The 24,742-nt window shown below is 32.2% G+C and overlaps 1 protein-coding gene across 1 annotated transcript; it reads right to left on the bottom strand.

Moving 5' to 3' along the window:
- Positions 1–2,583: 2,583 nt before the first annotated feature.
- LOC105251272 (forkhead box protein E1) lies at positions 2,584–8,946 on the bottom strand. Its single transcript, XM_011257938.3, has 2 exons — positions 7,040–8,946; positions 2,584–3,112 (listed from the first exon to the last, which is right to left on the bottom strand). Exons 1-2 carry the CDS (start codon positions 8,262–8,264, stop codon positions 2,853–2,855), a joined length of 1,485 nt encoding a protein of 494 aa, XP_011256240.1. The 5' UTR covers positions 8,265–8,946; the 3' UTR covers positions 2,584–2,852.
- Between the last annotated feature and the right edge of the window lie 15,796 nt (positions 8,947–24,742).

Below are 24,742 nucleotides of genomic sequence, written 5' to 3'. Positions count from 1 at the left end.
TTTTCTTATAATTTTAAATAAAATTAGCTAAGTAAATTAAAGACAAAACTATAAACGTTATCACTATTTAATACATATTTTTATTTAAGCTTTCCAAACATATTAATCAAAATTTCTATTTTTGACTGAAAAGAATTAAAGTATTTCTTGCTTCGGACGCTTAACTTTCATCCCGATGAAACTAACATCATCTTAGAGTAATACGAACACCAAAACAGCGTGGAAGCTGTCAGCAATATCGTTGAGTGACTCTTCTTGCACCTCGTGTATGCATTCGTCAGCTTATGTACATACATTCCGCTTGCGACGTTCGTTCGTAAGAATTCTTTCGTGCTATTTTATTCGCTTTCGATAGTTAAAAATTTTCGATAAAATTTAATCACGAAATCACTTTAAAAATTGCGAAATGTTATTCTATTGATTTGATATAAAATCGCGTTAAAATAGTTTTTCCGTTATTTCAAAAATAATAATTTTTTTACAGGTGCAGATATGTATTTATCTAAAAATTTCAATATTTTTCTTAAAAAAGGAAAATATTAAAATTCAAAATATAAGCTTTCCTTTTATAAAGAAAGATAGCTACTAAGTATGATTCTTTTCTTTCTTTCATTTATTATTCCTCTTAAAAATCGCAAATAATACTTTAAATAACTTATATAAATTATCGAACATATTCATGAACTGAAATAATATATTATTTTAGATTAAAAGTATATATTTACATTACTATAAGTGAGAAAGAGATGTTCCTGATTATTTTCATTATTGATTATATTTATGTACGATTTTTTAAAAGCGAAAGAGTAACTAAAAATTTATAATATATTAATGTAAATTATAAATATATGCATAATGTAGCATATAAGTGATCTCTCCATCGTCACATATCATGTATCAATTGCAAAGAATTAATTTATTATTTTACATTTATATACGAAATTTCGCATTACTAGAAATAAAAAAAACGTAGAATGGAAACGTTTTAATTTTGCTCTATCAGAAAATTTACCTAGGAATCCTTCTTTCGATTCGTTTCCTCCAACCGCGCGATAACGTTCTAAGATCAGCGGGATGTCAGCACTATTTCGGGAGCTGACAGGATCGATTGTCGAATCGCGTTTCCGCGAGAAGGGGAAGCGTCTCCCTGTGCTTTATATCGCAGACGCGATTTTTCTAAAGAATGACAAAGCCGGTATGTATGCGAACACGTGATGCAACAAGACACGGATTTGTCTCCATGATGTTGCTCGAATAAGGATCGTCGGCTAAAAAAGCCGAAAAAGAAGCCTTCTGCCGCCGTCACTTTTATGGCGGGCAAACATGCCCTTCCAACAACGTGTGGCACGCAGTAGTGTTTTTAACAGCAGCGTGTTGCTAACTCTGTCGCTTGCGATATGCATCCTGTTCGTTTACAAAAATACATTTCGACATCATATTATTTTTTGAATTCGATATATGTAAATTTCAATTTTTGTAGCTTTTATACTCGGCAACTCTTGATATTTATTTTGTCAATATATTTTTCTCATCCGCAATATTTATTTAATCTCAATTTTAGAATGCTAATAAAATTTATTTGTCACTCTAATATAGTTTAAAATTTTTTTTAACAATTCACACACACAAAACAAAAATAACAATTCAAATCAAAAATAAGAGAAGAAGCTGTGCAAAGTTTTAAAGATTGCGTCACCGAGTTTATCCGTCATGCGATGACGATACGTCTCCAAACTGTCTGATGACTACGTATATATTGGGGAATTTGTTAGTCGGGGCGAAGTAATTCTGAAAGGAATCTTTCGCAGTATCAACAAAACTGTTATCGCTACCGCAAAACCATTATGACGTAAATGATGTAGGACTGTTTAATTGTATCATCCGGTATGGATCATTGCATCATCTGGCATCAAAACAGTATTAATATCTCTGAAAATTTAACAGAAATCTTTTATTAAAGCTTTATGCTCTGAAAAGAGTTACATCACTTAATCAGGCAAAATATTCTGATTCAGATTATTGGGATAAAAAATCGTGCGCGACAAAGAAATCAACAGAGAATTTTCTTAGCAAACGTTATTTAATTCTACAGACTTTGTTTCTCCGCTCTAGATTTAAATTAATTACATCGACTGATGGATTATAAATATAAATAGGATATTGTCGAGATGCATCAACGTTTTTTTAAAGCGGACGTATCTCTCGATGCGTCTCCACTACGCATTCTTGAGCCACGATCGGTTGTGTGATCATTTTTTACGCAACTATATTTTACATTTTTACTTACATTACTTAATATTCACGCCCGCAACTGCAAATCGAGAATTCTTTTCCCTTTTTATTACTAATTTATAAATTATAAAATTCATAAATATTCAAAATTTTTTCGTATTTCATTGAATATGAAGAAATCTTAATCAATTCCTTTAGAACTGTATACAAGTCAGTGTTTTCAAATTTTTTAAGTAAAGCAAATCAATGTTAAAATTTTTGTAATTTTAGCTTATACCAAAAAATTACATTCTCACCTATCGATATGAAAATTTTGAAAGAAAATGACAAAAATATTCAAAAGCTTGAAGAGTGGCCTTAGTATGAGTACTGGCTTCAGATTCATTCAATCGCATTATTTAACAATACACTGTCTTTTTGCACATTTAATATATAATTCCATGTATTATTATATTTCCAGATAATATCGGAATGGAAATAGCAGATATAATTTAAGATTTGCTAACAATTGTTTGTTTACCGTAAAAATATGAAGCACTTTAGACATTTACAGCGTTTAAAAAAAATTTGGAATATAATTAATTTTGCGAAGTTATATCATTTGTTTCAGGGAAACGTCTTCACATGCTGTACTTGATCTGATCGTAATACATTGTCGCGGGTGGTGGTGTCGATGCATGGTGGATATTCGTCGAAACTGCACCAGGTATGTTGGATATACTTAGACCGCCGATGTTGCTTAGATTTAACGAGCCCAACGAGCTCAAAGAGCTCAAGGCTACTGATCCTCCGGGATGCGCGAAGTAGGATGGTTTACGGTCAATGATGCCACCGCCAGAACTATTTGAACTCGAACTAGAACTGCACTGCATTTTTATACCTGAAATATAAACAAATTTGACAAATTATTAATTATTTCAAAACTATGCATTTTTCACAAGAAATACTTTTCACAAGAGTATCTCGTAAAATATCTGAAAAATTTCTTTAATTTTTCTTTAATAAAAACATATTAATTATTATTTTCTAACAATTTTGCGCAATTTTTAATATAAAATTTTAATATAAAAAAAGAAGCAGATATTTCATATTAAAATCATAAATTAAAATTCACTTAAAATTAAGATTAAGTTAAAACGCGCACAAAAATTCATTATCTTTGGTTATCAATGGCTATCAATGATTCAAGAACAGCTAGATATCTGAAGTGTTGTCTTGATATATACTTGCTCTTTTCTATCGTTTTAAGAGATGTAAAAATATTTGACTTCAATTTTTAAACATTTTATATATACGGATGAGATTTTTCACTCCAACATTTATTACTTAAGATCGCACGCGATGGAAAGGAACGAAAGATCTCACGATAGAAATTGGTACTTGGGTTAGGCATAAATCTCCGGCAGTTCTCAAGTAGCTTCTTCTCAAGCGGCCACTTCACTCATGTTTCGATTTTGTTCTGTTTTTTTTTCACTTCTTTCTTATATCCTCCTATCAATTTTTGCTCCTCGTATTCATATGCGAATTACGGATTTGCTCATCTCTTTTCAAGACTTTCAGCAAGGCTATTGTTTCAAATATTTATCGTCGACCAAATATTGCTAATCTTTTCGTAACATTTCCGTTATTTTAACTCGCAAAGTTTTCCACGTGAGACATTAAAATTACGTTCCGACTTGAAGATGAGCCAGTTTTCTTAATTCGGAAGCGCGACGTCGCGAGTCTTGGAACGACTTCGTGGGTGGTCCGATGGCGCTCCTGTCAGTCAAAATCCCTCTCGTAGGTCCAAATGCTCTCCGCGTTCGATCGTGCGTGTGTGTGTGTGTGTGTGTGTGTGTGTGTGTGTGTGTGTGTGTGTGTGTGTCTCGCGCCATTTCTTCTTTTTTTTCTTCACGCGAACGCGAAGATGCTGGCTTTCAAGGAGCACACGAGTCCGCTCCTGACCGGAATACCGGCACAACAGGCCATAGTTCGGAGTAAAGAGATCGCGCTCCAGAAATATACGTAGAACGTGGTGGGTAAGAAGAGTAAAAAGGCGAGCCTACCGTGGCGTCTGCACGGATCGATCTCGTTTACACTCCACTGACTGACGGAAGACGAACAAGAAGAAGAAATCTGCGATGGAGAAAGCGTGGGTGGCGACGTTTATCTCCTGTCGATCCACGTTGTATCGAGATACAGGAGCAAGAGATTTACTCTCCTTAATCGAGATTAGACTGTTCGCAAACCGAGATATTTGTAGAAATTTAAAAATACGCTGGCGAATATTTCGACCTTTACTCTATACTCAAATTTAATATTTTATGCTAAATTGTAGCATTATACTTCATTAATTATCAATATATAAAATAGATTTAGAATATAAAATATTTAAGTCTTAAATTAACAAGACATTCAACAGAAATTGATTGATTGATTTAATTAATTAATTACTTTATTGATTTATTTAAAATTATAATAATAATTTTGTGAGAAATAACGCTACAATTTTTCTCCATTAAAGTATAATATCTATTAGTTTTTCATACTCACAACTTTATTTGAGATTTAATTATCAAAGTTTAAGATTAAATAAAAAAGAGTTTGACGAGTAAAATGGGCAATAAAGAATTTAAGTGAACAATTTGTGGATCGATATGCTTTGGTAAAGTTAGCGCCGTAAATATTACGATGCTTCATTCTCTATAGGGTTAAGGCCGAATTAAATCATCTCGTTTATGCCTCTGATAAATATTTATGCGATAAATGATTCGAGCACGCACTTGTTAGCACGCGTCTACGTTTGAGAGACGAAAAATTGCATTTTACGTCCATCTTCCTCAACCTCGAAAATAAATAATGATTATTTTTATGAGATCATTATTATCAAATAATGATCAAATTATTACAGAATTGCATTTTCAATATTAAACATCAATACTGATGATTTAAGTCTAAGAAAATATATTGTATATATTATATCTATATTTATATATCTGTGCTATAGATTCACACACACACATAGATTGCAAATAAGATATTGTGGATCAAATTTGATATAATTTTTTTACTTATATCGAACCTATCGACTGTTTCGTTATCGTTACCATAAAACATGGTGTGTTAACGAGCATTTTATTATCGCGTTGTCAGATACAGTGCTGGCTAAATTAATCTCACGAGAAAAGGAAATGCCTTGACGCCTCCGTCTTACGGCGAGTTACACGTGTTAAGTTACAGGCTACAAGTTATGAGCTCGGAAAGCGTCGCATGGGCGTGACAGGAATGTCACTTCGGTTAATTCTTTCTGTCAGCTATGACGATTTAAATCGTCATAATTACTTTGTATCTATCCATTCCTGTTTTCTCTAGCAATTAATCTTTTTATCATTATATCAATCCAAATTGCCTGAACACGTTATATGTCATACGTTCTGTCTTAACATGCGCGCATTATGTAAAAATAAATTATTATTTAAAATTTATTGTAATATCTTATTTGCAGATATAATTCTAATATGAGTATAATATTATAAATTAATTTAGCATTACTTTTATAATTTCAGAAAAATAAAATTAAAAGTTAATATTTTTATTTAATTCTCAAAATTAATATCTATTAAAATATACATAATATAAGCATATATATAAATTAATTTTATATCTGTTAAAATATAAGACAGGCAATTTTGAATTGAATAACAAAAATATGATTTAAATGGAATGAGAGAATTATATTCTTTTAAAAAAATTATTTTTTTTGCCGATAAATGAATATATTCTGAGGATCAAGTTTGAACTTGTATCTATAATTTTTTTATTATTATAAAGGATGGAAGGTTTGAAAGAATAGTCGCACCATGGTTTCACTTTGCAGGACACGGCGCCTGAAAGATCGTAAACTGTCTCTAATTTTCCAGATGGCCCCTAAATGACGCGAGTCATCAATGTCGTCCTCGCGACGCAAAGAGAGCTCAAAAATCGTAAATGCGGTATCTCGTTGCATTTCTCGTCCATTGTTCTATGATATCATATTTTCAAGTCATATATCAAGTTCGCAATTTAAACTTTTTGACACGCTTCAAATCTATTTCTAATTAAAATCGTATTGTCGCGAATTACTATATCTAATTGTTACATGTTCATAAATTTTCTTTACACTTGACATTTCTAGATTATATTTTATCATTTGTCTAATTTTCTTATTGCATTTCATTGTATTGATATATATCATTAGAAAATTTTAAATGATTTTTATAAATTTTTCACATTTTGTACATTTTTTATATGCGTGATATTTATTAAACAGAAATATTGAAAAATTAAACATAGTAAGAGACGTAGAAGTAGACTATTGAGAAATTAAGAATATATAGAATATATAGAATATAATATTTGTACGTTATAGAATATAATATATATACGTTTTTTATGTATCATAACAAAAAATATTTTAAAAATTACTCGAATAAATAACAAAATAAATTTAAAAAAATAAATAACATAATTAATAAATAACAAAAATAAAAAAATAACATAATTAAAAAAAAACACGACAAGAAAACTAGCGTTTACGAGCCACAGCGGATGGTAATGCCTAAAAATTCTTTTAATTGTACGCGAAATTTAAACGAGAACAAGGCATATATTTTACTTGGTGCATTTTACCAAGATATAGATTCTCATTTTTGAGAAATTCTATAAAACCCTCTTTACCCCCCTGAAGAGACGTAGACGAGAAAAATATCGGGGCGAAGTCGCTGAATCGGGAAAGAAAAAACATACACATATCTTTTCGGCGGGAAAGAAAAAAAGTATTCCTACTCACCGTGATCCGCAGGGGTCTGGCATCCACTGTGCGGCGAACTAACATTAGTTATAGGACTGCTATTACCACCCGGTTGCTCCTGCATAGGTTGCATGGTGATATTGACACCGGTATTGTTGACTCCAGCGAGACCATAACCGACATAATAATCTTGTCCAGGTGCTTGAGTCGTGGGTGTCGAGCACTTGGAATAGTTGCTCATCATTGTCTCGTCTTTATATTCGGTTGTGTGGTGTTGCTGATGGTGATCTTTCACCGTCGGGAAACCGTCGGTCGGCGGCCGATAGGTCGTCAGCTGATCCTGGCTCCTGCCGCCGAAGGCAGGCTCGCTCTTGAACGTCACTAGATCGCCGTTCCTGTAAAGCGATGGTGTCGATTCGCTGCCAGTCTTGTATGTGACCTCGGTGGTCTTGTAGGTCACCTCGGCTATCGGCGGCCCCGATTTGTATGTCGTGTGTCCGTCCGGATACGCCCAATCGGCGGACACCGCCGCGCTCGGCGCGTACATGGCGTATTCCTGATAATTCTGATATTGATTCTGATAACCGTTGGCATATTCGATTCCACCTGGACCGGCGGCCAGATTCTCGTACGGACCAGGTGTTTGCACGCCGACGGGACCGGCGCCCGAATAGTATTGCGAGTACTGCGGCTTCAGGGCTTGACACTTGCGCCGAAAGCCGCGCGGCCGTCGCCGAAAGCTACCCTCTTCGAACATGTATTCGGTGGATGGATCGATGGTCCAGTAGTGACCCTTCCCGGGCCTACCCAGGCCCTTGGGTAGCTTGATGAAACACTCGTTCAGGCTGAGATTGTGACGCACCGAGTTCTTCCAACCCTGATAAGTGCCCCGGAAGAAGGGGAAACGCTGCTGTAGAAACGAGTAGATCTCCGACAAGGTCAGCCTCTTCCCCGGACTCGACTGGATGGCCATCACGATCAGCGCGATGTACGAATACGGAGGTTTTTCTTGGCGACGAGTGCCCGGTTTCCTGGGTATCTCGTTGCTCGTAGGATTGCACATCAGCGGCTCCAGATTCGTTTCCTGAGGCAGACTACTCGCGCTCATCGGCAAGAGCGCCGATCGTGCGGCCACCGTGGAATTTGGATGCACGACGACCGTCTGCTCCTGTTGACGCAGACCGGAGTCGGTTTCGTTCTTCATGGCCAGCCGCACACTTTCGACGTCGCGCGGCATCGACGGCACGATCACGCTCTGGTCCATCGAGTCTTGGTTCTTTAACGATCGACGATCGTCAAAGTTCAGCCAGGGCGAACATATCTCGGCGAGCGACGTTTCCGAACGATTCAACGAACAAATGCACTATGTGATTTGCGGCGATTCGCACAGGGGTATCACGAAGGTTGCACAATGCGATTGTTATAAATCACGGTTGATTTTACGAAAATCAAAATTGAGGCGATTAGAACTTGGTCATTTTTCTCTCGCGGAGCAACGAACCCGCGGGACCTTCGCCGGCACCGATAAACGCGACTCCGAGGTTGCGGATATTTACACAATCGGATGTAAATTGTTTGCGTGATTCCGCCGCGGAGGGGTCAATTATTTAGACTCGCTCCTCGGAGTGACGACCTATGGCTTACGGAGTCGCTGTGAGATGCGCCGCTAAGTGTTTTCGGATGACTGCTGTTCGCCCGCTCGGCACGAGAGCGGAATCTCGCCCGCGGATGACGTTGATCGCAGCATGACAGCGTCGAGACGAGCGTCTCTCTCGTAGGCGTGACGACGAAGACGAGAACACGAGACTGGGATTGGTCGCACGGCGATGTTTCGGATGAAAGCCAGATGCTGTGACCAATGGCGTCTCGAACTGGTTTCGCATCATCATGATTCTCCAACGTCTTCCTCGTCGTCGCGGGATTATGGGGAAGTGGATTGCGTAATGGCGTTATTTGGATTCATCCGTCGGTGGTGTATGCCATCATATGGCTCGTTGCGTTTTATAGGAAGTCTGCAATTATCGTTGATGTTGCAAGAGGAAGATAGAGTAAGACACTCATTTATTGAGGCAGAGTGAAAAAAGTACATATATGACTAACAAAATACTTGTAAAACCCCCATGAAATGTGATTTATGAATATGGAAAAAGTTTAGAAAATGTTTAAGAGATATCTCTGAAGGACATCTTCCAAATTTGAAACATTTCTAAATATTTATATTGGTCTATGAAGCTTTACATTTCCTAGTTGCATAAAATGACAAGTGTGGATAAGATATGTTTTCGCGTTAGTAAATACAGATAGATATTCAAGATGCATGATTTGAATATTTTGACACTTCAATGAAATGCAATTGAAGTGAAACATTTTTTTATTCAATTTTAGAAGTACAGAGAACGGATTTTTAAAGTGGATTTATAAATCATGAAATTGTATGATAAATGTTACATTATGAAATTTTATATTAGAAAATTTTAGACTATTTATTTATACTTTTTTTTAAATTCTACTTTTTGCGTCTGAAAATGATTAAAACATTCAAATTATTTTTATTTCAAAAAAATTCATAATTTATTCTAAACTATATAAAATAATTATACATAATATAAAATAATTTTTGCATATATCTAAATAATTTAAAAAATGTTAAATATGTAAGAATAGCGTTAAAATCTTAAGACGTATTCCCCTGAAATCACATTTTTTTATCTTATATATCTTTTTTTCGCGAACCATTCAATTGTTATTATTATTTTTATTTTATTCAGAAATAAATAAACTATGAGAGAGAAAGATTTTATTCGGTTAAAAAAAAATATTTTATCAAAAGTTTCATTTAAAATCGTCAGAAAAGTTGACTTTATTCCAATCATAGCACAAATTCAGAAAGAACTTACTCAGCAAAAAAACATCGATTAAATTGTAATCAAATATATAAAAAAAGGTATAAAAAATGATTCGTAAGTATTATATCAAATCAGTTTTGAGAAAAAACGGAACATAAAAATAAATAGCTTTGCCATATGATTTTGCAATTGCACTCTATCTCTCTTAAGAAGTAATAAAGTTTGGTAAAAAAAATCAGAATTCTAAATTGAATGAAAATAGACGAAAAATAGAATATACTGTAGAATACATTAATTCCAAATGTTGCAATTTCCAAGATGTTGCATATGTATTTATCGCTTTCTTAATATTTATCAAATATACGTTCATAATTACATAAAATTTGTAAAATTTGTTTGTACATAAAATTTGTTTTCACATAAAAATGTAATATATATTTTCTTGTTAAGTCAATTATATCTGTAAATGAAAATTTCCACAAGATTTCCGCAATATAAGCACTCATCGATATTCTTTACACAAGCAACTCGTACTTAGTTTACTTGAAAATTACACATGGAAGTATCACCTCGAAAGATTTTGCTATCTGCGTGTACGCTGAGTAATGTATCCGTCTTCGGAACCGCGATGCACAGCTGCGGATGCAAATGATGAAGAAGATGAAGAGAAGCAATTGGTCCATCTCTTAACCAACAGGATGCTGTTGGTTAGCCCCGCCCGTTCACAGAACCGCCTTACATATTTTCCTCACGGCGAAGCTTCGTCACAAAATGCAAATTTTTTTCAGCAAAGCAAACTTTTTTCGAAGAATTGAACGATTTCACTACCTCCATTTTTTATGAATTTTTTTAAATTCAGAAAATATTACTATTATTGTTAAGAAACGATTATTTAATTCAATTTGGAAGTCAAATTTTTTATCGATATTTTTATCGAAAGGACAAGATTCATATATTAAATTTGAAGTTTCAGAAAAAAATTAATTTTTTACATGTATGGAGCATGCATTAAACGAGATTTTTAAATTCCTTCTCTAATTTGTAATTTTGTTAATATTAAATAAATTAATGAAAGTATATCTCCATTTTTCTCATAATTAAATGAGATTAAATGAATATTAATTGTGAGTTACTTATAAAATAATTCACATTAGTAAAATTTAATGTATCTTATTTAGACATTTAATAATAATAAGCTTATTAATTAAAAATCTTGCAAATCTATCCATAAACTAAAAATTATTTAACATTTTTTTTTAATTTTTTACATAATTATTAGTATATATTCGATTTAAGAATATATTCAAATTTTTTTCTTTAGATTATATTTTCAATCTTGAAAAGTAAAAGGATATCTGTCTTTAAAATTCTTTTAAACTTTAGAATTAAAAATTGTATTACACTGAATTATTAATTAAACATATGCTTTCATTGTATAATAGATATTACATAACTGAATGCATATAAAATATTTTGGGGAGCGTTTTTGTACAACCTAACAATACATTTTTACATACAAATTATATACATTTATCATACAAAACATTATGTTATCAAAACATTATGTTATTAATAATTGTCAAGAGAGAACTATATTTACTGTATTAAATACTGTATTAAATATTTATATATGCAAAATTTAAATATCCAGTGGACAATCAATGAATATTTAAATCTTGCACAATTCATGGACAATCATAAATAGATTACTATATCATACTTTTTCTTATACATGAAACATTGAATAATGAATCAATATACTATCTTTTCGATTTGATTCCAAGTGTAATTATAATTTTCGACGTATTGCGAGTGTAAAAAATGATTTTCTGGCGTGCTGCTGCGCATAAAGATCTTCGTATGCCTTTTAACGATACTTGCCAGGCAATCATCACTCGATACCAAAAGGACGATCTCAGTGATCGAAGCTTCAATCGAGAAGAGATGTTTATTCGACTTCACACGTGACCGAGTGTCGAATAACCAGCAACGATAGAAAGAAAGAGTTCATGCGTTATCACGGTGCCCCGTTCCACGTGCTTAAGTTTATTGCGATCCTTGAGAGACTGGTCTCGAAAGGATGGCACTCTCTCTCTTTCGAGAGGTCGTAAAAGAAATTTTGCTCGTAAATTACAAGAGTTCGCTCTGAGATCCCATCGAGGAAAAAATAGTGCATCCGCTGATGAAAAAACGTAATGCTAATTAATTTTGAAAACTAGTTGAATAAATTAATTTCTGCAGGATTTGTTTACAATTATGTATAATAATGATTACTTATAATAATTACTTGAATTACTTATAATAATGATTACATATAACATGTAAAAATAGCATAAAGATCTATAGAAGACAAATAATAATTTTAATTCCTTTAGAATACTTTGAAATATATATATGTATATACATATAAATTTTCTACATATTTTATACATTAATACTTTTTAAAAGGTACTTTTTCATTTTCTTGATTTTTCATTTAATCTTAATAACTGAGTTATATATAATAATAATAATTATATAATAATAATTGAGTTTGAGAAAAGAACAATATTTATTTCATTTTTTGGAAGAAAAATTTCTATATTTTTGGAAATTTTCTTACTCTTTTCTTGAATGTTTTAATAATCAGATTTTTAAATATATTCTCTGCTTGTATCTAATAACGTAATTATTTCAGCATTTGCTATTATAATTTCCGAAAGGATACAATTGATTTTTTATTTAAGAAATTTTATTTAACTGTCCAGCAAACATGATAACATCTAAAAACATCTCAATGACGTATTAACGATATATTATACGTCATTAAAATGTTATTAAGACGTCTTTAGACGTCATCATGTTTGCTGGGATTCATAACTGTGAGAAAAATTGATAGTTCTTTTATTTGATCCTATCAATATGATAGATATTAATTTTCAGAAAAAGTTGCGCAATTATTCCTTTTTTTCTTGTATCATTTGAAACAAGAGATAGCAAATAAATAGATCTATTTTGTCACTAATTTATTCGTTATCGGTTAAATTAGACATTAGAAAAATGGTGACTAAGGATGTTAGGCCACGCGGTGGATGTTGTAGACCACGAATTCTCAGGAGGAGTTTATTTGCCTTGGAGCAAACGAGCCGACGAAAGAGGAGCAACGTGGCCATCTTGTCTCTGTCTTCATACTTCCTCTCTGCGCCGGTTCTCCTCGCGATCTACGTCATCCATCTGTTTATTTGATTCTCATTTATTCTAATTAGGATTAAATACCTAACTTTACCGACGTCGTATGTAAATTTTTCCGAATCCAAAAGTTACAAAAGAGAAAATTCTTGTTTTCAATATGACACAAATATTCAGCAAGTCCTCTCTTTCTCTCTCTCTCAAGATTAAATAATACCAGTGCACGGAAATTTCACTCTTTCCTTTAATATAAAAAAGCGAGGAAAAATTTATGAAAAGAACAAAAATCTGTGTTATAATTGTAAAATATTACATTTAAATTAAATAATCATAGAATATCACATTTAAATCTTTAAGTGAACATTCCTTAAAATCAGTAAAGCGTATACGTTGTAACGGGATTCATGTCTTAAGGGTTGAAAGTCAAGTGCTTTGGTCCTTGTAACGATTGCTCCTCTCTTCCTTCTGGCTCCTTCAAACCGAGGGCAACCTTCGTAGATAGTGGTACTGCCTGTTTACCGTTTTACTATTTTCGAGCCCTCCCGTGACATTTTCTGCGACAGCTTCAAGTGCTTCTTCTTGAGGGAAAGTAATTAGCTTCTGCCATAAAAACTAGAGAAAAGTGGGAAGATGCGTGCCGCATCTCGGGTGGCAATCAAATATTTGTATGCAGACTCTAATATTATAGAAAAGATTAATGTGTAACTTATCACACGCTTGTATTTATTTATTCATTAATTAAATATCATAACAAATAAATAAACACAATAATAACAAGAAAATGCAATATAATTATATTATCGATATTTTTTGTCTAAATATTGATAAGCGATGTAAGCAATTATAAACAATCGAGCGATTTTATTGCGAGGGTCGTGGATGTTTTGTTAAAGATAAAAGCGCTTGACGAAAAAAAACCGGGACCACCCTAGGAAAACCTGTGTCGGTTGCACATGTGTTCGTAGGAAAACCGCAGACCGGAATCAGAGATTATGACCGGGTGTCTTCCGCACATTTATATACGTACGTGGCATGAGGGCGGTCTTTTTAATTACTTCAGCTGCACTTTTGAGAGCGATTATAAAATACCGTTATTTCCTTGTTTTGCAAATTTTTAACTCGAAAAGAAGGAATTGAAAGAGATAATTTTTCGCCGATATATTAACGCGGTTTAATTATTTCTTAATTCCATGTGTTAAATGTCTTTCTTTAACAAATTATCGATTCTAGTGTCATAACTTTATATGTGTCATACATTTAAAAATCGCATATATATATTCTGTTATTTTAAAAGTACGTTTGAGCTATAAACATAAATAAATAATGTGAAAGCAAACTGATACGACAACAAACAATGTAGCAAATTAGTGACGGTTCCGAACAAAATTTTCGGAGGCGTGCGGTAAGACGAAACCGTCAACAGGTGCATTTGTGAATGACTAAAACGTACTCGAAAAGCCGACACGCGGGCTACACGCGTATCGGATGCGCGCTAAAAGACGAGGAGAGGGTTCATGAGGCGGCGGCGCAGCGGCCACGATCGACGGCGACGGTATAAAATTACGGTATCGTGTAAACAGAGAATCTCGTCGGCACGTCTGATGGCGGCTTGGGTGGCCGTCGCTCCGGTTCCGGAGCTTCACGTGTTCTCCGCAAGCGCGGAGGCTGCTGCTGCAACGATGAGCAGGAGATCCGTGCGAGCGAACGAGCAGGGGTTTCTCTCTGCGACAATAGCTCCGACAAACGATCGAGCAAAACTGTTGTATTTATAGTTCCCGTTGCCTCTCTCGACCTCGCCTCGGAAATTATGTGCCATGATTAATGAAATGATTTTTCGCATTATCGTAAAATCACGAAATCTATCCTTCTGTCCTTGTCCGCTCGTTCAGAATTCATAAGTTTGCTTAGGTTAATGATTAATGATTAATGATTAATTAATGGTCGTTAAGGCTAATTTTCGAAAGTTCTATTTGCCTTATATCGCAAAATAAGATCGAGAATAAGGATTTAGAAATTTGTGTATTTTTACGCGTGAATTCATTCATTTATAAATCATTAAATACGTAAATTAAATTTGTAAGTTATATATTCTTATAATTGTTATTATTTTTAGTAAGTTAAATATTCTTAATTAATTCTAGTTTTAATAATTTAAGTATTTTTATAATTAAATCACAATCTCAACTTTCAAAGTAAATAAATAATAAAAAATAATAAATAATAATTTTTGATAATTTTAATTTTATCTAAATTAGTTAATGGTCGTTAAGGCTAATTTTCTATGCCTTATATCGCAAAGATCGAGAATAAGGATTTAGAAATTTGTGTATTTTTACGCGTGAGTTCATTCATTTATAAATCATTAAATACGTAAATTACGTTCATAAGTTATATATTCTTATAATTATTATTATTTTTAGTAAGTTAAATATTCTTAATTAATTCTAGTTTTAGTAATTTAAGTATTTTTATAATTAAATCACAATCTCAACTTTCAAAGTAAATAAATAATAAAAAATAATAAATAATAATTTTTGATAATTTTAATTTTATTTAAATTTAAAAATTATTTTTAAAATTAAAATTTAAAAATTATTTTTTGTTATAATTTTTAAGTTTACATAAAATAAAATTAAAATTATTAAAAATTATTATTTATTATTTTTTACCACTTATTTACTTTGAAAGTTAATGTAAATTTAAAAATTATTTATAATTTTTGGAATCATTAGAGTTAACTAGAATTAACTATTAATTAAAAGAGTTAAATAGAGCTAACTATTAATTAAAAATTAAACATTGTTATTTAAACACAAATACTAACAAAATTTTTAGATTTGTGGAATAAAGATATAAATAAATAAATATAATATTATCTAATTTCATTTTCTATAGAAATAAAAAATTCTGTCGAAAAAAATAAATCTTATTCCTAATCGAAATCTCACTACTATCGAGTAATAAAAACTTTCTAAGGTGTTGCTAAAGTAGATACAATTATTTACGGTGCAACATCGCGATTTTCGACAGAAATTCGCGCGCATAGAAGAAGAAGCCTGCGTTTTCCGAAATAACCAGCATGGCCGGATCAACGTGTCTTATTTTGAGAGCTAGTCTTCCCTCCTCTCCGATCTCGGTATTCCACTATCGAGCCGCGATCTTACGCAAAAGAAACACTATCCAGATACTGTGCGTTGAAGATGGACCGTAGAAATCGAGAAATTATGGCGTTTGAGGAAAATGGAACAGATGTGTTGTGAAAATTCCAGAATGCAAATTTTTTTTTTAAAATAACTAGAAAGAAAACTTTTGTATTTATTTTCAATTGATATTTATAATTAAAAAATATTAATGTTTATAATTGAGAAATTTTTTTTCAACATAATAATTATGTTAAATCTAGATTCCAATAAATGATTTAATTAATGTTAGATTAAACAATAATATAAACTAATTTTTATATTATATGCAAGATTATCAAGATATAAAAGACAATTATTCTTTTTTCTTTAAATTTATGAAATCTCTACATTGAAGAGTAATTTCTATCGTAAAAATATGAGATGCAGCATGATTAATGATATATGTTGTTGAGATTTAATCGTATGCGTTAACTTTTAATTATCGCAGTTAAATTCTTGTTAAAAAAGAAGAGAAAGACTTGAATGCAATCTACTTAGAAAATAAATTGTTATCGATATCCCCTATGCAATGCATGAGGAAACGAGCGACGTCAGATTCATCTTTCATATTTGCTATCTTTACGAAGTGATTTATATGGAATTAGACTATATCTAGCGATGCCCTAAAAATGCGTCGAGATTTTTCACTATTCGTGGCTGCACCCCCGTAGAGCTCGGTTGTTTACGCAACGTGTGTATACCCCACTTAATCCCGTGTTTTACTGTTTAGATCTTGACTACCGTAGGGGGTTGTTCCGACACGACCTCTCCGACGTTCCATACAGTCTTCGTGCTTTTTCCTGTGTTATCTCTTTTTTTTTCTTTCATCGACGCAAAGCAGGTCCTCTCGCGGATGTATTCAAGGCGAAAGATATTTTTTTACGAGATGAAATATTAGGTGAAAACAGAATTATTCTTATCATGTGGTAGAGAGTATTTCTGTCATTTTAATAAAATCTATACTAATTAACATATTGAAACTCTCTCTTTTATCATGTAAAATATTTAAATAAAAAATATAACATTGTTATATAAATTATTTATATTGTCTTATATAAAACTTTTATATTATATATAACACTTTTATATATTATATAAACTCTTTATATTATACATTTTTAAAAATATAATATATACATATATTAATATATATATTCTTGGAAAAGTTAACTATGTCAAACACCATACGATTATATATTTGTTATAAACTGTGACGATCAGAATGTATAGCAATGATAATTGTTACAATCGTACGATTACAAATGTGAGGTGAAAAATTATTCGATCTTTTCTTATGCACAATCAAATGGAACTTAAAGCGTTACAGCTGCGGCCATCTTGCCGCCTCGAAACTTAACAGCCTCGTTAAACATTAACGATCGTTTGTTAGAAGGCTCAAGCTACCGGAATAGCACGAGAAATATAACGCGGCTTTGCCTTGCGAATCATTGATGTTGATTTGCAATCTAATTTTCCGCAAGCTAACATTCTAATACTCATTCATATCCAATAAATGCGATTAATTCATTTATGTTTATAGAAGTAAATTATATAGAAGTAAATTTCATTAATAAAAATTATATTATTAAATTTAAATAAAAAACTTTTCTTTAATTATTTTAGCTGAAATTAGCATCACTTAGCAAATAATCGATTTCTGAACAAATGATCGATTTTCATGGCTCTCGCGCTCGTCTGTGAAATTAATTACAATTAGTTTCATATTAGAACGCATCTTCCAGGAATCTTTCGCAATCAACCGGAAGATATAAATCTCAACTCTTTCGTCCACCTTCAAACGGTCACCGCGAGTCGAAGATCTTAAGACCGACTTTCTTACATGAGATATGCTTCGGCTCACATAACACGCGGACAATTCTTTTCCATCAACGCAGTGTTTACAGGACAGAGTATCGTTACGAGCAATCGGACGTGAACCATCTGTCTGAGACCAGTAAGGAGTGAGTGGTCGATACCAAAAAAAGTATCTCTCCTTGTCTTACATTGCACTCATATTTGCTCGGCACTTCTTTGTATGAGTTTTTAATTGTTCCCGTTCTTCTTAGACATTAAATATTGATAAGAAAGCGGCAAAAACGCATAGAAGTATCGAAAATATACAAAGAGACCAAATATCGACAAGAACAGCAAAGCAAGAACACATATTTTTTTGATACCATATCATTTTTCTACATGAGATTATTGTATTTAATTAATATATATCTTGATTTGAATCAATTATTATTTTTTCATTTTATTTATCTATTTTATTTAAATTTTTTGAAAATAAGAAATAATTCTTTATTAGAGTCTATTTGGAATTATACATATATTGGAGGATATAAAATTTTATTATATGTTTATATTAATGCTTAATTTATATTCAAAACTTTCGTTCGAAACTTTTTTATATTTGATATATAAATCGAAAATACATACACATTTATTATTAACATTATATTTAAAACTATCAAATTCAAATTAATTAAATAAATAAAAAGTATTATAATGAGAATAATTTTAAAATATATCGTGTGTATAAAATCTTAATAATAGATGCTTAGAAATAAAAATGTATTATGTATTTTCAAACTTTAGATGAATCTCAATGCTTTTTTAAAATTATATACTATTTAATATATATATATATATATATATATATATATATATATATAAAATAGAGAAACATGATATTAAAGAAATTATTACAAATGCATTTAAAAAAAAATTTATCACGTGATTGTACAATTTTGGAAAAAAAGAGAGAGATGCGTTAGTATTTTCTATTTTATTGTACATCGATATCGTGAAACGAAGAGTTGCCTGCAACCGAAAGAGCAGAAGGAAGCTGCTTTGAGCTACAGTCAATGAAACAGCTTCTTTTTCAGTCGATAATGTGGTCTTCTGCAGCTTACATTGTAATCTTACACATCTCATATTATCGATGTATCAATAGTAGCTTTTCAAATATGTCGTACGAGGTCTCTAAATCAGAATTATTTCATCTAGGACACCTTATGTCAAAAATCAAATCAAGAAAATAAAAATTTTTTAATTATGTATACAATTTTGAAATATTGTATATATAACATTTTTCTTTATATCTAGATTTTTAATGTTCCATATAAATTTCAATTTTTTAATTTATCTTATTTAATTTATCTTTAAATGCATAATAAAATACTTGTTTTTTTCGATTTATTATTGAGTTCTATAATTAACAAATCTATGCATTTTGGAATAATGCAATTTTAGTTTCTTCAGATGCACTGTTAATTTTTGTATTCTAAAATGTTCTAAGTCTTTAATTCTTAGCTTTGGCAGCCATTTTGTTTTATAGAAACTCTTCAGAGATTAGATTCGAATTCATTGATTCTTATATCTTCATATCTTTAGATGTTCGAGATTTGATAACTCTCTTCAATGTTTGACTTTTTAAATGGTAGAGCTTTCAAAAAATTTTTAACGATCCATTAGAAATCATCGACAGTGATATACACCGCACCCCATAGTTTGAATCCTTAAACGCTTTATGCCAGACTAAATAAAAACACCGTGCACCGAGCTCTCCCTGTCCCGGCAACGACCTGCTCTCGCCGACAGATTTCGTATATTTTCTGAATCAATATTGAATCTTCCACGTGACCTTGGTATAACAGGTAGCACGCTTAGTTGCAACGTATCCTCTCGGGTTCATTTTCTTTTCGCCGCCTTTCGATATCCGGATTTCGTCCCCTATTTGTACTTTTATGACATATTTCACTTCCGATGATTAACAACAAGCGACGATCTTTTTTTTTCTCTTCGGTGACATGTAACTATAATTTGCATGTCAATAGATTCGCGCGTTTACATAATATAAGCTGATGATAATATTATCTCAGTACTAGTCATCTTATCGATCGTTCGATCAAGATTTTCCGTTTTGTTACCTAAACAATTGTATGTTATTTCATATGTAACTTCGCAAGCAATTTTTTTTCGTATTCATATTTCCACTCTGAAACTTTATTTTGTAATACTTTATTCGTAAAACTTTATTTAGTAATTTGAATTTTTTATTGTTTTATAAAAATTGCAATGATATAATAATATCATGCTGTTATATACATAAATAGTATAGAATATACTCATATAATAAAGAGTAATAAAGAGAGGGAGAGAGATAAGCAGAATTATCTATATTGAATTAACGAACAGTATAATTATATGCCATATCTGGTTTAATTTAATTAAGCTTATTTAGGCTTATAAGAAATATTGATTGCACAGAAAAAATCCTTTTAATTTTCTTTTTACATATAATATGATAAATAAATTTCTAGAATAATATATATTAATTAATTAATTTTTTTATAAGACAATTATGCACAATTACGAAATTATAAAATTAGAAAATGATGTTATTATGTAATTAGATTGTATAAGAAAAATTTAAAGATTTGTATTTATAAATTAGGAATAACATATACACGTATCTTACATATTGTATAATCTGTATCTGTATCTTGAAAACATAATGGTAAAAGTAGAATAAGATTTTTGACACTGCTCATTTATTTCGACATAGCAAATTGTTGTAGTGAAAAAAAAGATCTCAAAAGATGAACACTTTTCATTGTGTTGTCAGTAATATTCTTTATCTTATGGTAACTTATGGTTAGTCTGAAGAAAAGAAGCATTCGAGGAAGGATCAAGCATCTGGAAAGACTTAAAACTTTAAATGCGAAAACGTGACGAAGAATGTTAAGTCGAAGATTATTTGTAGTTTCGACATCTGATTTGACATTCTTTTGGATCTTATCTTTGTTTTACAATATTTATATTCGGTTTTATGTATGAAGCAATAGAAGAAAGATTTTGCAGGAAACTAAAATTCTAAACGAATGCGAATGCAAATTTATGTATTAATGCTTTTATCGAAATTAAAGACTAATAACATTCATTATATCTTATAATATAATATGTAATATGTTATATAACAATTAATCTTTATTATATATATACTATTTAATATTTTGTCCATTCTAGAAAGCTTGCAATTCTGAGAAAAAAGACTGTGGACTTGATTAAATATGTTCAACTAATTATTATCTTTTTAATTGAAATATTTAAATATTTCAATTAAATACTTAAATATTACAATTATTAAATATATTAAAATATATTAAATCATTGAAGATGATATCTTACAACAACTTAAATATTTCAATTAACAAAATAATAATTAACTGAACGTATTTAGTCAAGTTTACAATTTTTTTCTTGGTATAGATAAATAAAATTTTTATCTTGTCTTTTTCTGCGTGAACATTCTATTTATATATTTTTTTTACAATTCGTTAAACAAATTGTTAGTGATAGATTATAGAAAAATAACTACAAAATTCAGAGACACACGTGCGGAAACTGCTTTCGATCGGAAAGAAAAATAATTCTCGAGACGCGTGTAACGATCGAATTTGTTTTATTGATAACGATACAGGTGCAGTTGCAGAATAACCACAGAATTCATTGCGGCGAAGGTCAAAGTCGGGTCGAAGTCCGATTAAAATTTCAAGAGAAATGCATATACAGGCCAGGAGAACTTTCGCAAATATTTTTCTATTTCTCTCGCACTAAATTTGGCAATTAAAGCCTCGTGTCAATGACTTCGTTCCTTTATCTCACCTTGACGAGCGATCTGGTCAACGAACCCCGATCGATAAGTAAATTCATCAAAATGACACGATCGGAAGTTTTGATAACCGTCTTTCGCATGAAAATGACATGCTCAAATAATTTCCTTATTGGAGCAATGACTGTAAAATATTATCGCGACAAAAATTGGACCCTGTGCAGATTTTGATTAACTTTGCGAAACCCTAAATAAAAATAACATGCTAATCACTGTAAATAAATATTCACTAATTTATTTTCGAAATGAAAGATTCTTCACTAATTTCACTAGTTGCTTTCATCAGTATATCGTATATTTTAGTGTTAGGTTTTATGAGTCTCGACATTAAATCGTTCGCCGATAGGATCCCCGAAAATATCGTGATGATTCTGACTCGCTCGTAAAATTTCAAAGGCGCTTCTATAACCAGCGACAATTCTCAATCATCAACTTGAAAACATTTTTGTCAAGTGGTTAAAGTATTCGTATGAATAAGATGATCACGTCAACAAAAATCATTCGAAAGAACTACGCCTAGAAATGTGAGGAAATCCTATTAACACACGATAAAATCGGTAACGAATTCCATTAGTTTAAATATTCGATAACACTCGCATTTTCAAATTCCAATGCATACGATGGTTTTGCAATTTTTTCTATTCAAAAACATTTATTTCAAAAATATATCATTCTATTTAAAAATTGTAAAAAGGATTATAACAAGTTTTAAATTTAGAAACTTATTTAAATTTTTATTTTTATATAATTATATATTCTTTATAATTTTGTTTTTCTTTAATCTAGAATGGTTAATTTTGCAAACTTTGAGATTTTGTGGTTGTTGCATCTTTGCTCTTCTAAGATCTTAAATTCTTAAATAATTTCACGAACTTTTAAATTTTAGTTGGATTTTTACATATATGATTTGATTTGTTAATTTTTTGAATTTTTACTAATGGTGACTAGGTTTCTATTTTTATCTCAACTTTTAAACTTTTTCAATTCTTTGATGTTTGATGTATTTTCAGCCTTTATATCCTTAGTTTATAAACCTAGAAAAACGAAATGCCTCACAAATGTGACGTTCAGATACAATAATACGCAAAATTGGTGTAAAAAACACACTTTATGATAACAAAATAACTCTTTTTGTCTTTAATATCTTTAAATAGATATCTTCAAAGTTGCGTAAAAGTTTTAATAGCATCGAATCGATAATTCAAATGAAATCCGTATGAGGCCGGATCGAGAGCCAAAAGAGTTCGCCACGTCGCTTCCCACTCGAGGAAGAGGAAGCGCGTCCGTTGTAGGAACGTCTCGCGTTAAGAAGAAGAGGCGAAAAAGCGGCGGAAGGCCGAAGTAACATCAAAGGGAAGCGACAACGGATATGCGTAAACTGTAGACCGCGCGAATGCCGAAAAACCGACAGAGCGCCGGAGGAGGTTAACCGAGGCGCGCGTTCTCGGGAAAGCTCATCAAAGAACCGCGGACGGATAAATGTAACCGGGCCGTTTAGCGCGAATCCCTCGCTAATTTTAATTACCAGCTGATTTACGTCTCGATATGTTCTTTCCTCGCTCGCGCGCGCGCGGGTCAACGCGTTTTTCCCTTTTTTTTCCTCTTCTTTTCTTTTCTCCCTTTTTGCGACGTTCCGGTTTAACGCTCCTTCTTCTCTCTCATTTTCCTCTTTTTTTCTTCGTTTTCTTCGTAGCATGTGGGCGGAAGATCCATCAGGAATTCCGATCCCCTTTCTCTTTTTCCTCTACCTTTCCCCCCTCTCTTTCTCTCTTTCTCGCCCTCTGTGTTAACACGTTTGTGATTGCTCGCGAGGAAGGAATGATAAATTCACTGAAGACGAGCGGATATGGATTAAAGTGATTTGTCATTGCCGGATAGAGGTTGTCTTGACATCTTGTTACTACTTATCGGGGAGAGACTTATTTCTTGCACCTTATAGTTATTCACTCTGGCATTTTCCGTTCGTCACTTGTCCAGGAATAAAAAGTGCACGATTAAAAATAATACAATGAGTATAAGAATACAGTTAGATAAATAGCAATATTAATGATTTTATTTTAGTTTCTTTATATGTTTAAAAAAAACGATACACACCTAGATGTATTAAAAAATATTAAATCATGAAAAAGACATGTCACGAAATTATTTCACGGGTGTGTCTATCGCCCCATTATCATTTCATGATGAGATGCGAATCTGGAAGATTCTCACTCGCGATCGATCGATGCGCGAGCATGCCTTACTTCTCGTTCGCACAGGAAGTGGAAGAAATACGTCCACGCTTTTTTCCGCCCACTGCTCAAGAGTATATCCACCTATCTATCTACCTATCAACTTACCTATCTACCTACCTACCTACCTACCTACCTACCTACCTACCTAGCTATCCAGCAACCTACGTAAGCATCAGACGCAATATTCAGTTTGGTTTGATGCCACAGTCCGTCACCCCGTGGAGCTGTTTTCACACAAAACAAAGAAACCCATCTCTCGTCGTCTTGTCGTCGTCTTTGTCGATATTTCCTCCTTTCCCGCTCGCTCGCGCGCAGGCGATCCCACCCTTTTCCTTTCCACCTTCCTTCGATCGCAGCTTCGGCTAAGCTCCGCGAGGAAATACAGGGGTGAGTGGGAGGGTGAGCTGGCCGGGAGATGGTGAGAAAGGCCGTTTTCAAGATGGCCACTACCTCGTAATCGGCACATCCGCGAGTGCATTAATCTAATAAGCTTAAACTCTAGCAAAGTTCTACTTTGCTTTTTAATAGAAAATGTATGCTACATTTCTGTGGAATTTTGTATATGTGTGTCTTGTATACATGTGACTGTACGCAATGCGATAATATTATACTATCCGCAGCTTTAGGAAATTATT

This window comes from Camponotus floridanus, unplaced genomic scaffold, assembly GCF_003227725.1.
Source record: "Camponotus floridanus strain SB8 unplaced genomic scaffold, Cflo_v7.5 scaffold71, whole genome shotgun sequence".
Lineage (NCBI taxonomy): Eukaryota > Metazoa > Arthropoda > Insecta > Hymenoptera > Formicidae > Camponotus > Camponotus floridanus.
Note: the sequence above shows the minus strand (reverse complement) of the source record. Positions and strands in the feature narration are given on the sequence as shown.